At 46.6% G+C, this 14,493-nt stretch overlaps 1 protein-coding gene across 1 annotated transcript in view; it reads right to left on the reverse strand.

The window, feature by feature from the left end:
- RGMA (repulsive guidance molecule BMP co-receptor a) overlaps nt 1-11,640 on the reverse strand; it is a 45,232-nt gene extending 33,592 nt beyond the window's left edge. Inside the window, exon 1 of the mRNA XM_057544028.1 lies at nt 11,261-11,640. Within this exon, the coding sequence (XP_057400011.1) occupies nt 11,261-11,274 (14 nt within the window). The 5' untranslated portion in view covers nt 11,275-11,640. The remainder of the gene's footprint in view (nt 1-11,260) is intronic.
- Between the last annotated feature and the right edge of the window lie 2,853 nt (nt 11,641-14,493).

The raw sequence follows: 14,493 nt of genomic DNA on the forward strand, positions 1-14,493 counted from the left end.
GGAAGCACACCCCTGCTTGGTAGGCATGGGCATATTCATGGTGCTGGAAAGATATAAAAGGGATTTTTTTTTTAAAAAGAAAATGCTAGGAGAACAAAATTTCTGGACTTTCCATTTTCTTCAATCTAACATCAAATTTATTTCAAGAAATTGAAACAGTAATATACACACATGTTCAAAAATCAATTTCCTGTTAAATGAAATCAGGTCACTATCCCTGGAGGCCATAACTATCAACAGTTTCATGTGCATCTTTCTAGATATTTCTATATGCACATAAGCACACATAAAAATCAATCAACCAACCTATTTATCTATCTATCTAGCTATCATTTTACCAAAAAGTATTAGCAAGCCCTCAACTGCTCCCTCCCCAGTGGGTATTTCCTTTTTTATTCTGACTCTCAGTGAAATAGCCCTATGAGTCCCTCCATTATGTCAGGAGCTGAGGAGTCCAAGAAGAACTGAGTTCCCCAGCCAAAGGGGATGTATGTATGTAGACATAGACTTAAATATAAAACAGTCCATGTGAAAAAAGAAGCAGACTCAAAGATACAGAGAACTAGGGGTCACCAGTGAGGAGAGGGAAGGGGGGAGAGGAAGTATAGGGGTAGGGGATTAAGAAGTGCAAACTATTAAGTATAAAATAAGCTACAAGGATATACTGTATAACATGGGGGATATAGTCAATATTTTGTAATAACAATAAATGGAGTATAACTTGTAAAAATTATGAATCCTTCTATTGTACACCTATAACTTATATAATATCATACATCAACTATACTTCACTTAAAATATAATAAATAAATAAAATAAAATAGTCCATATGAGAAATGCCAAATGCCTTTAAAAACTACATCCTCTTCTCTTCCTGGACTTCAATTCCCATTCAAAAACACATCTTCTCTCTTCTCTCATCCGGAAGTCAGACAACCCACATTTACCCCAACTTACACTGCAGAAGGCAAGTAACCTGCCTGAGGTCACCCAGCTGGCTTGGTGGCAGAGTGGGGTTTGGGCAGGTCTGGGTGACTCCCAGCGGTCACACCACCTCTGATGAGCTCACTAACTCCTTCCCAGGCATGGAGATGTTTGGTCTTCTCTCTGCCTCCATTGACACTCGTCCATCTCTGTACTCATCCTCTTACTCAGAACAGAAGGAAGGACTCCCTTTGAGGTCCCCCAGCCTCAGCCCAGGCTGGGTTGGAGCCCTCCTGATGACGTGCTAACAGTTTCTGAGGTCACATTTCCATAATTTAAGCCCCTCCTTCCGTCTTTCGCACCTCTCCTTCTTGACCTCTGAGAGTCTCAGTAAGCTCCTGGAGCAGCCTCATTTATTCTTTTGATACCTCTCCCCTTTCTTGCTAACTGGGATTATAAGCTAGTACAGAGCTGGAATTCATTTATGAAAGTCTTCCTCGCTTTCCTCCTGAGCTCTTGTCTGCGACTCCAGTGCACACCCTACTAGCTGGTCTACAGTTGCAAATTCTTCTGCCTACAAAGCCCAGTACGAAAGTGATAGTATTTGTGAATTGCTTCATTGTCGGTGTTGAGATTGAGAGTTTTTAGACACTGCAGTGGATGTGGGGAAAGAGAGAGACCTGGGATTTGGAGCAGTTCTACCTCTAGCTGTGTGGTCCCTGTCCTTTCCTACCTCTGGACCCGCAGCTTCTCAATCTGCAGAATCGTGGCCTGGCTGCCCACCACATCCCACCGCCCCCCGGGGAGGCGGTCTCCCAGCTTCACGGTCTGGTATCTCTAGGAATTCAGTGAACTAGTGTTGGCTTTGTAACTAACTGGCCTTGCCCATACCTGACTCTGAGGAGCCAGCCTGGGGCCTCATCTGGAACATTTCTGGGTTCTCCCAAGCGAAATGTTGCTGAGCAAGTAGGAAATGTTATTTGAAAAGTGACACTTGTATGTTTTAGTGTCAGCATGAAATTCTTCAGCAGTCATACCCAGCATTACTACTGTATACCTGAAACCACACCTTGTAAACATTTAGTAACCTCTTTTTTTTTTTTTTTTTAAATAAATATATTTATTTATTTTTGGCTGTGTTGGGTCTTCGTTGCTGTGCGAGGGCTTCCTCTAGTTGCGGCAAGCGGGGACCACTCTTCATCGCGGTGCGTGGGCCTCTCACTATCGCGGCCTCTCTTGTTGTGGAGCACAGGCTCCAGACGCGCAGGCTCAGTAATTGTGGCTCACGGGCCCAGCTGCTCCGCGGCATGTGGGATCTTCCCAGACCAGGGCTCGAACCCGTGTCCCCTGCATTGGCAGGCGGATTCTCAACCACTGCGCCACCAGGAAAGCCCCTAACCTCTTGTTTTAAAGCAACTTCCGGGTACCCATACCGAGATGCACCAGGTTCCTGTAAAGGAGGACAGACCACCCAGTGTCTACTTCTCCGCATTCCAGTAAGTTCTTGGGAGAAGAACCAGCTTGGACCCATTTATCCACCAAATGGCAACTATCTGAATTGATCAGCGAGTCTGCGTCTCTCTCCCAACCAGCAGAAGGCCGCAGTATTTGGATTAATGAACAAGTCGGTGCCGAGCACAAATACCACAGACATTTAGCAAGAGGAACAGAGAACCAAGTTATTCATCAAATTCAAAATTGTTTAGAATGGCTAATGCAAAGCTGAAATAAAGAAGATCCCCGGCTGATGGGCGGTGGGGAAGGGTGCCAATCGAGAAAGAACAAATGTGTTGCTTATGTGAAATTTTCCTCTACCACCATGGTATTCTTTTTCTCGATTTGTTGGAGGCTGAGGGAATGTCTTCACTTTTACATTACAGAGGCAATATGGCATGCTGGCCAAGAACATGCAGTCTGAACAGACTGTCTAAACCTCAGTTATCTCATCTGAAAAATGGGGATATACTCCGGCTCCCTCAGAGGATTATTGTGAGGATTAAATGAGTTAACACAATAATAGAAAACTTAGAGCAGATGCCTGGCATAGAGTTAAGTGTTGATAAGTAGTTGCCAATGTTAGTTTTATATCATGGATAAGAACCATTGTTTTGATTGTAACAAAGTATCTACTACATACCTGATTCTGCTAGAGCCTTTGTATGTGTGGGGACTGTGGGGAAATCTGCAGAGTTCCCCAAGGACTTTTATTTTATTTTTTAAATTTAAAAAAATTAAAAAATTATTAATACAATTTTTAAAGGTTACACTCCATTTACAATTATTACAAAATATTGGCTATATTCCCCATGTTGTACAATACATGCTGGTAGCCTATCTTACACCTGATAGTTTGTATCTCCCACTCCACCAGCTCTGTATTGCCACCCCCTCCCCACTGGTAACCACAGATTTTTTCTCTATACCTGTGAGTCTGCTTATTTTTATTTTGTTATATTCACTAATTTGTTGTATTTTTTAAAATTCCACATATAAGTGATATCATACAGTATTTGTCTTTCTCTGTCTGACTTATTTCACTTAGCACAATGCCCTCCAAGTCCATCCATGTTGCTGTAAATGACAAAATTCCTTTCTTTGTTTATGGTTGACTAATATTCCATTGTGTGTATGTATATGTGAGTGTGTGTGTGTGTATATATCTATATATATATCTATCTCTATCTATCTATATATATATATGACATGTCTTCTCTATGCATTCATCTGTTGATGGACACTTAGGTTGCTTCCACATCTTGGCAATATTCAGTAGTGCTGCTATGAATACTGGGGTGCACGTATCTTTTCGAATTAGTGCCCAAGGACTTTTAGATAACCTTGACTTCTGGGTGGGTTCTAACTGCATGATCAGTTATACTCAAGTTTTGTTGATCAACCACTATAAGACAAAGTCGCCCACGTAACTGTAGGGTGGTCTCAACTATGGGATGGGCACAGCTGTCTCCGTTTCAAAATGAGGAGACTGAGACTCAGGGAGATTATGTAACTTGTCCAAGGTCACCAAGACTATAAATGGCAGGGCGAGGCTCAAAACCAGGCCTTATGATGCCAAGTCCAATGTATTTCCCACCAAATCACAGCTACTTCTCATCTTCACCGGGGTTTACTTTTTCCTGTTATGCTCTCTATATATAATGATGGGTCATTCATTAGAGATGTGAGCATGTTTAGAGATACACTGTTTTCCATAAACAAACAAAAATATTAACATGTTTTAAGGAAAGAAAAATTTTCCTGCACCATCTCCCCTACCCCCCTAAAAACTTATGAAGTTGAAATACTTATAGAATTCTTCTTCTTTCTTTTGGATGTTAAATGGTATCTTTAGGTCAAGGTTTCATGGAGTGCTTACCTGACTTAATAGCCTCTGAGTGACGGGTAAATATTACACAACAAGATGTTTAGGTAAATCTATCTACAGTATCAATTCATTGCAGTCCGTTCAGACCTCAAGCTATTCAGAGCATGTCTTAAATTCAAAGCCAGATGGGCTTCCACCCCTAGAGATTTGTCATTGACCCAGAAAGGGAGGACTTGGGTGCCATCTTGGTTTGGGTACCGTTTTGGCTTGGGTTTGCTTTGCCCTCACTGACTCTTGGCCCAGGTGTGTGTATGTGGGGAGGTGTATGCTCCCTAGCAATGAACCCCTGAAGTCAGTAGACTCTGCCAGTAGCATCCATTTGCTCATGAAGAAATCAGATGCTTGGAGTTTAGGGATCTCCTTTCTCAAAATGCTCTTAGCACAGAAAAATAAAAGCAATGTAAAACCCTCACAGCACTGAAGAGGGTGGCATCTAGCTTTTCCTTACCATATGATCTTGAGATACCCAAGGATAAAAAACCAATTATGCCTCAGAATAGTAAGGGAAGCACTTTGAAATCAGTATTCTGAAATTTGAATTTCAAACTATATTAGCTGCACTGACTGATGTAAAACAACACAAATTAAACTCCCACGAATCCCTTGTTCTGGGGCAGAATGACCTACCAACCTTAAAAGTGAGGGGTTATTAGCAGGTCTGGACCTGTGAGGGGAAGCCCTCATGAACCTCGTCACGTCTACAGGTGAGCCTGCACTCAAAGCTCTCTCTATATATATTTTTTATTTTGGCCATACCACACAGCTTGCGGGATCTCAGTTCCCCGACCAGGGACTGAACCCAGACCATGGCAGTGAAAGCCCCGAATCCTAACCACAAGACCACCAGGGAACACCCGTAAGCTCTACATTTCTTTTTGCTTGCATAAATGGAAGCCCATCTGAGAAAGCGCAATTGTATTAAAAATCTATTTATTATTTATATTCTACCTCTTTCCATAAAGGATATTAAATTAAATGTAAATGAGTTATATACCAAAACTTCCAAACAAACATTAATTCTTATTCTTTCCAATTAATTCTTATCCTTTTCAAGGTACCAATTGTTTTGAAGAAAGCTGGTAGTTTTTATGATTCTGTGAATGAAATATGCATTTCCACGTGCTCTTCTGTTATGAATCTGTCACATTCACACTTGTCAAGTGGAGCACAAGGTGTTGGATGGTGAGCAGACCACGAGAGAAACTGAAATAGGGAAGTTCATTACTCACAGGTCTTGGAGGAAGTACCTGGTGCACTTCTAGGGGCAACATGGGGAAGTCAAGGCCCAGTGCAAACAGAAAACAGGAACTGGGGCACATGTCTTGATTAGGGTCTGTGGGTAGAGTGCTTTGGGGTTCCTGAGCTAAGGCCAGATAGGTCAATTCAAACCAAAAGAGTGAGCTTTCGGTGAGCCTGATGGGGGTCTTAGCTGAGGGGTGCACAAGGGGCAGGCCCTGGGGAGGAGGGGAGACTGTGGATCTCCAGGGCTGGCTGCTATCTAGCGCATGCACTTGCATGAGGGGGCTGGTGTCAATTCAAGGTCCCCACAGGCCACTTGGCCAAACAAAATGGGTGCAGAGGCAGCAATACCATGGGGTAGCTTAGCTGCACCCTCAGCTGTCCAAGGGACTTGTTCTTGAAGGAGTCATCTATTCTATTTTATTCTATTCTATTCTGGGGCCGAAAATGCACACTGGCAGCAAATTTCCACGTCACTGCAATGGCCCAGCAGATGTTTCCTGAGCTAGCCTCTTTGACAGCCAGGTAAATGCATCCCTGCAAAGGGTAACCAGGAAGGTCTGGTAGTCTCACAAGTGGATCGGACTTTGATGAAGAGGATAAAACTGTGAAAGCACCTTGAACAACTAGATATCATGGATTTTAAATAGCGAACCTGGAGGAAAATACACACTGTGGTCCAGATCAATTGGGAAATTTATTAAAAAGTCTGTCAGGAGAGTGAATTCTCAGGTGGAGTGTCCGCGTTGTGACCAACAAGGCTTATACCATGACGGATGTTTAGGAAGCCGTCGTGGGTCAGTCTTTGTATGTTCCTATGTTTCCACCTGGCCTCGTTTAAAGAAGTCATCAAGGAGAAAACTCCTAAAGAGGATGAAAAATTGTTTGCATCCACCTTCAAGAAGAATAAGTGTGCTAAGAAGAAGTAATGGGAGATTTCTCAAAAAACTAAGAATACAACTACCATATGACCCAGCAATTCCACTCCTGGGCATATACTTGAAAAAAAAACAAAAACACTATTCTAAAAGATACATGCATCCCCATGTTCACAGCAGCATTATTTACAATTTACAAATGCCATGATATGGAAGCAACCATAGCCGTGATATATATACACGCTGGAATACTACTCAGTCATAAAAAAGAATGGAATTTTGCCATTTGCAGCAACATGGATGGACTTGGAGGGCATTGTGCTAAGTGAAATAAGTCAGACAGCAAAGAACGAATACTGTATGTTATCACCTATATGTGGAATCTAAAAAACACAACAAACTAGTGAATATAACAAAAAAGAAGTAGACTCCCAGATATAGAGAACAAACTAGTGGTTACCAGAGGGGAGAGAGAAGTGGGGAGGGGCAATACAGGCGTAGGGGATTAAGACATGTCAACTATTATGTATAAAATAAGCTACAAGGATATATTGTGCAACGTGGGGAATATAGCCAATATTTTATAGTAACTATAAATGGAGTAAAACCTTTAAAAATTGTGAATCACTATATTGTACACCTGTAACTTATATAATGTGGTATATCAACTACACTTCAATAAAAAAAAGGGTAAGTAATGGTACCGAGCCTCTTGCTGAGGACTGAGGGAGAATATCTCTGTCCACAAGGGCAGATGTAGAGTGGGTATCATCAGGACAGATTGTTGTTGTCAGCCAGGGCAAGCTGCTGCAGAGACCTTGGGCTCTGAGCGTCTACCAAAGACAAAAAAATAAAACAGAAGTGGAAACCACATCGGATGGTAACTACTAAATGATACCCTAGTGAGATATCAATCAACAAGCTTTAGGGCACTGGTACTCATATCCACTCATCTTTGTTATGCCCTGTGGAGGACACAGAATCTGTAAGAATTGGTCTTGTTTTACCAGATTGTTGACAGAATCTTTTGTTTTCAAGTTTCTGCCAGATTTTCAGACTCTGGCAAATCCAGGGTCCTGATTCCTGAAAGTTCTCCATCTTGGAATGTTGCTTTAAACAAACAGTTGAAAAATGAGAAGTAAAATCAACCGGCAATTTTGTCATTATTTTCCACAAAAACAGTGCCTGCTACACTTTAATTTTTTACAGTAGTAATCTGGATATAATAATTTTATAAGGTACGCAATGCACATTTATGTTTGTCAAGCAGCAGTGACTTTAAATCTTTCAAATGGGGCTATAAAAGATACTTGCATTTAGCATTTTTTCCAATTTCTGCCCAAATCTCAAAATTTCTTCTTCCTCTTGCCCATAGATTATGAAGTTTCACACCTCAGTGGGTATTCTTGCCTCCTGACCCAGAGGCTCTAGTGTGATACAGCATTTTCTACTCATAGGTCAGACCTGGCTAAGAAACTGGCATCGTTTTAAAAGATGTTCATTTGTCACCAAGGAAACTGACTTCTGCCTGACCTTGTCTGCACACTTGGGCGAGACAGTTCTTCATTTTTTCCATTGCCCTGTTCATTGCTCTTCAGAGGTCTGTTGCTAAGGGAAGGGAAGCTGAAATTGTGGTGTCATTCAGTCAAAATAAGAAAAAGAGAAGCCTGTCATCTGAATGGGGCTGGATACCACAGGTGAGAAAGCCTGGGTTTCCTTCAAGTTAAGTCTATGTTGTGTTTGTTGAATGAATAAACAATGAATGTTGTTTGAAAAGCAAAGCCATTCTCCAGAGAGCCACAGGAACACTGCAGACACGTAAACGTGGTTTGAACTTACACTTGGGAGGTTATAAGTCACGTTCTAGAACAGTGATCTTTAAGTAGGAGTGCCTTCTTTTTTTTTTTTTTTTAAAGGAATTCCTTTATTTTTATTATTTATTTATTTATTTATTTATTTTTGGCTGGTTGGGTCTTCGTTTCTGTGCAAGGGCTTTCTCTAGTTGTGGCAAGCGGGGGCCACTCTTCATTGCGGTGCGCGGGCCTCTCACTATCGCGGCCTCTCTTGTTGCGGAGCACAAGCTCCAGACGTGCAGGCTCAGTAGCTGTGGCTCACGGGCCTAGCTGCTCCGCGGCATGTGGGATCCTCCCAGACCAGGGCTCGAACCCGTGTCCCTTGCATTGGCAGGCAGATTCTCAACCACTGCGCCACCAGGGAAGCCCAGGAGTGCCTTCTTATTTCACAGAAATAACAGATTCCAATAAGCCTGAACTTTATGATCAGTTTCATTTGGGTATATCCTGTCTCTTTTTCTGGATGGCAGGCTTCTGGACAGATAGGTGAACATATCTCCTAAGGCATGCCCTATCTGGGGACCATACTTGGTAAAACCAAGTGCTTGAGTTTAATTCATTTGGTAGCAAGGCTGTAGGGAAAAAAGCACTTTAAACTCACAGAACCTTGGCTATTCCTCTTCACCTCTCTGGGCATCAGCTTCCTCTTCTGAGAAGTGGAAATGCCAGCACCTCTTCCTGTCTGCTCCCGAGAAGCAGCGAGCATCACAGTGAGAGTGACTTGAAAAACTCCCTGTCCCAATGTTAGGAATGCTCAGTACCTATTCATTTTATTTTGCGTCTCCTCATCTAAGAATTCCTGTATTGGGCTCCCACAGGGCGGTTGAAGAGACAAGTCAAGGGTCATATTAACCAGGAGCTTTTCATCCTCCATTCTGTATTATTACACCCACTGGGGAGAGAGCGAGTCACGCCTTGGAGAGGCTTGTAAGGAAAGAAAGCAGACAGAGGTTTCTTAGCAAAGGTCAGAGAAGGCCACTTTGAATAAGATGCCAGGTTACTGCAAGACCCTCTTTGTCATAAATCTAGTTATTAAATAAACCCCTGCAAACGGCGAGGCAGTTTGAGATAGCGTGGGGAGTAAGCAGATAAGCCACCCACCACTCCATATGTCTATTCAGAGCATAAGCACCAGTCACCTGGGAGGGAAATGATGGGAGCAGGGCTATTGAAAAAAAGGAGGCTGGGACCTCCCTCACCACCACCACAGCTCAGAGGATCTTAAGGGGGCAAGGGTCCTCCCCACAAGGAGAACACCACACTGCTGTACAAGGAAGCAGACTACACTTCAGAACAGGGAGGGTCCAGCTCAGTGTTAATATCATCTGGCCTGGAAGGTGGCAGCAAAAACCAGGCACCAAGGACTGGGAGCCCCACCCACAGTCTTTGTCCGCTTCGCTTGCTGTCCAGCAAAGTCTGCCCCAGTTGCTAACTGGAGGTCATGTACCTCTCATAAAGGAGGCCTGCTTGTCACTCACTGTGGCAGTGGAACAGCAGGAAGCCTCTTCTTTGCGTAAAAAAATGCCATTTTGGTATATTATACCTTTCCTGTACAGATCTGCACCAGACTCTTTCCCAATTCTCTTCTTCAGCTGCCCTTTAGAGCACAGCCAATCTCTTTTCTAGGGGTTATGGCTCAAGGTTCGCCTGAAAAATCACTCATCTGTGATACACGGGAGAAGACCACGGTCCGTGCCTAGGTTTTTCCGATTTCTGGGATAGATGCCCAGAGAACAGGCACAGACTTACAGGCAGGCAACACTTTACGTTATGTTCTTGCTAGAGGACCTTCAAGCCAGAAGGAGAAGGTGACGATCTCCTCGAGGTGACAACCTGCCACTCAGTACGACCTGCAATCCTGGCCCTTGAGCTCGGCGTGCGGAGCTGGGGGCGTCGCTGAGCTCCCGCTCAGCCGGACTGTAAACACACCTAGAAATACTCATCCCAGGACCCGCCTGCTGGTTCCTGCCTCCACGCCTCGCGCCGGAATCTCCTACTTTGAGAACGCCCAACTTCTCGGCCTGAAAGAAACGCGCAGCGTACCATTTCCGCTAGATGGCGCGATTTCCCCTAATCCGATCGCAAGACATCCGATTTATAAAATAAATACAATCCAACGCCTTCCGAAACCACACCACATAATAGCAGCTCGCAGGCTCCCATTAAAAAAATCAATTTGGGGGAACTGATTCTACCTCCGAGCAAATCTTATGAAATTACATTAAGAGGGTGCAATCAAGAATTGCATCCGAACGTCCCCCACATCGGCCCTCCCCCTAAATACACCTGTTCCCCTGCCCCACTCGTTCCCTGGGATGAGCCACGGCTCGGGCCACGCGCGCAGCCGTCGCTGTGCCCCGCCCGTCGGGCCCACCTGCCCACTTAGGAACGTCAAGGCCACTCGGGGATCCTACCCCTTAAACACTCATCCCAAGTCCCTCACCTTCCCGAGCACCTGCCCTCCCAGGCAAAAGACCGCTCGGACCCGAGCTCAGACAGTGCGCCGCGTCGACCCCCCCCGGGGCAGGCGCTCCAGCCGCGGCTCTGCAGCTGGCTAGGCAGCCGGGCGCGGAGCAGGAGGAGGGGGCCGGGCGCCTCGTGCCAATGGGGGTTCACGGCTGGACAGCCGGGTGGCCCGCTCAGTCCCAGGCTCCGCTGGCCGATTGCAACGGCCGCGCGGGAGAAAGGGAGCTCCCAGCACGCGCACAGTGGTACAGACGTTCGCCGGGTCTGCCCAACCACGCGCGCTGCCGGCTGCCCGGGGAGAGCATTTTAGGAAAAAAGAGCAAATACCAAACCACAAAAACTTTACTGCTGCCAAGACCTAAAGGGATTGAGGCGCAGCAAAGCTCCAAATCTGGGCAAGATGGGAGCAAGATGAGACGCAGGGTTGGGGAGGACCACAGCGGTGTCGTGCCCCGAGCAAGTGGCGGCGGCGCCTCTTGTCAAAAGCCGGGTCCGTCCCGCTCCCGGCCCGCGCTTACCTTGGCGGCTGCATGAGCCCCTGCAGCCCGCGGGGGGTGGCGCTGGCGGGGCTGCGGGCGAAGAGGGGGTGCCGGGACGCCGCTCGTCGGCCCCGGGGCAAGGTGGGAGGGGTTCGGCAGGCGATGGTCCCCGCCGCCCGGGCCGGCTCAGCAGCGGCCCGGGGCGCGCCGCCTGCTCCCGGGCTGCATGCCTGCGAGCGCCTGGAGGAGCCGGCCCGTGAGCGAACGGCTAGTGCTTCCCCAGCCTAGCGGCTCGGGCGGCGCAGCCCGCGCTCGGGAGACAACTGCAGAGTCGGGCTGTTCGGGCTAACCCCCTCCCTCGCCCGGCCCCAGCCGGCAGCCGCGGAGCGCGGCGTCGAGAGGTTCGTTTGCGCGCGGAGGGGAAGGGGCGGGCCGGCCGCCCGGGGCGCAGGCTGGGGGCGAGGCGGGCGGGGCCGGCGGGGAGGGGGCGGGATAGGAGGTAGGGGTGCGGGCTCGGATTGCCCCGCCCGCCGCGGCCGCACCTTCACGCATCAGCACCAGTAGAGGGGTGCGGCGGTGGGGTACGCACGCTGCAAAGTCGAGACTTCCCTAAAAGCCCGGGTTAGGGGGGCGCGGGCGGCAAGTGCGGCGACCCGCGAGGCGCCTCCAACTTTCCTAATCTCCCGCTGGGATGTCCTGGAGAGTACGTTTCCATCATCAGTTCCATGATGGTCCAAGGGTGGGCGGGCGCGGGGTGTTACTCTGAGGTTTCTGGAATAGACAGTCACATCCACGAGAAACGCTGCTGCTCTCTGCAGCGATGCACCTTTGTTGTACTGAGATGTTTGTTTAAGAATCTTTTAAAATATTAACACAAATGTATTAAATGTGTAATACGCAAATACGTTCTTGTGTACAATTTTACAAAGCTCAGGCATATCTAGAGTAAAAAGAAGACCATATCACATCCCCTCCCCGTGACTGCGGCTCCCCAGAAGTAACCTCGGGTCAGGGTGTGCTCCGCTGCGGGTCTTTCCGGTCCTTGCTCTGCGATTTTACATGCACACGCACGGATTGCGAGTGGATTTTCACGGGCTTTTCAAAAGAATGTTTCACCATGCATCGCATGCACACACTGGCGAGAACACGACCACTTCGGCCGCGGTAAATTCCCCAGAGGCTTCCGGAGTCCAGGGAAAGATCCTTGCAGTGAAACAGCAAAGAGCCACCCAATCGCCCTGTGCAAATCTGAAACTCTAGCCGGGGCGTGAAGTCAGCCTGAACACACAGCTCACGCCTAAATTAGCACTGCACGGTTAGAGAAATTTGCTAGTGCATTTCAAGCAGGGTTATGGCCTTCGCGTTCTTACAGAAATCAAGCTGTCTTGGATTTTGATACGATGAGAAGTCTCTGGATTTGCAAAATAAAAAGGTATCATCTACATTAAAACACGATCGTTATTTATGCTTGTGGTCTTGAGGGGTGTGGTTTTAACTCAATATTCTGTGTTTTATTGGCATTGAGGTAATCTATAGCTGGGATATAAATAAAATCCAGGTGATTTAGCAGGAAGAGATTGGGTATTGGGATCATTGGTTTCTATAATTAGCTCTGACCTTGGGCAAGTTTTAGCTTTGTTGGGCCTCAGTTTCCTCATCTATAAATAGAGGAGTTGTACTGGATGTTGGGGGTGGAGACAGAGAGAGAGAGAGAGAGAGAGAGAGAGATCCAGCCCTAATAGTTGGTGAACAACAGATTTCTTCCTTTATCCATCTTTCAACTCAGCTCTAACCTCTCCTCCTTAGGGAATGGCTCTCCCAGCACTGCATGCTTTCCTTCCTAACACTGATCTCACTTTGCAGTTATGCACTGGTTAGCATGACCCTTACCTAGTTGGGCCTCTCCCGTCAGACTGTATGTGCCTTGAGGGCAGTAACCAGGACCGCCTAGGGTCATCATTACATCCGTAGCACTTATTTTAGTGCCTGGCATGTAATAGGCACCCTACAAGAATCTCTGAATGACTATCACCCAGATAGTAGATTTCTTACTGCTCTTCCAAATCCCTTGGCATTTTTAAAAGATCTGTAAGTGGAAACATTTTAAAATGAAACCTTTGGAAAGTACCCAGCAGGGTTTTTCCATCTTGGGGGGGACAAACAGTCCACTGTCTAGATGAGGATAGACGATCCTTAGCTTAACCACAGGCTGTGGAGACAGCCAGCAGCTATGTACCTTGATGAGCATCAGCTCCCATGGAGAAGACAACGAATATTAATGTTACTCATTAAGTGCTTGATTAAGTTGGAACCAGGCATAGGCAGTTGCAATGCACACACGAGCACTCAGAGTTAAATGAGGCCGTGGGGTGTGTTTAGGTTGCAAATTAACAAATGTACAGGCTCTGAACCAGCAATCTAGAAACATTCTTAATATCAAGCTCCAGGGAATGCTTGCCTTTCTTTACTGCAAAGGGTTTGAATTCCTTAAAAAGTTGCACAGGAAGTGGGCTAACCTGGGTTCAAGAGTTAAAAAAAAAGATTAAGGCCATTATGAAATAAGGGGTGGGGGGGGGAGTGAATGTCTAATGCAGCATAAGACTAATATCTCTTAGTCTCTCTCTTGTCCCATGCAGAATTGCCAAGGGAGAGGTTAAAAATCTGGCTTCACATTTAAAGAGGAAAACAGGAGTGCTAGGGTGTCCACCATTTCTCGGCCACTCTTTTCTTTTCTCTTGTTTGGAAGGGGTAGGTACAGTCCCAGATGCCCCTCCAAGCCCCTTGCGGAAGCCTTTGGTTTCCGCGGAGAGCTTTAGTCTTCCGGGAAGGGTGCTGTGTCAGTGAGGCTGATGGGGCACCAGCTGGTGGGAGGAGGTGCCACCCCAGTGCAGGGAGCGCCTGTGCTACTGGGGTGTGGAGCAACGTGCTGTCTGTTTCCAACGAGAGGGCACCCTCAGAAAGTGGATTCCTGGTGAAACTGATTAAGGATTTCTTCCCAGCTGGCAAAACAACGTGAAGTGATTGGCATGACTCTCCACTGAGGGTTGGCACCAGGAGCTGTCCCTTTGGATTCGGAATCACCCCATTATGTTTTTCTGGGTAAATTCAGGTTCAAAAGTAAAAGTGCAGCTTAAAGGAGAAGCAGGTCAGGAGCTGTCGTAGGAGCCTGTTAAAGAGAGAGGGGCTGACTGTCACATCCGCGGCTTCAGTCAGACGCAGCCAGGCAGTGCGTGCTGAGGACTTACTTGTTTTGCATAGACGAGAAGACGTTG

This window comes from Balaenoptera acutorostrata, chromosome 3 (assembly GCF_949987535.1).
Source record: "Balaenoptera acutorostrata chromosome 3, mBalAcu1.1, whole genome shotgun sequence".
Lineage (NCBI taxonomy): Eukaryota > Metazoa > Chordata > Mammalia > Artiodactyla > Balaenopteridae > Balaenoptera > Balaenoptera acutorostrata.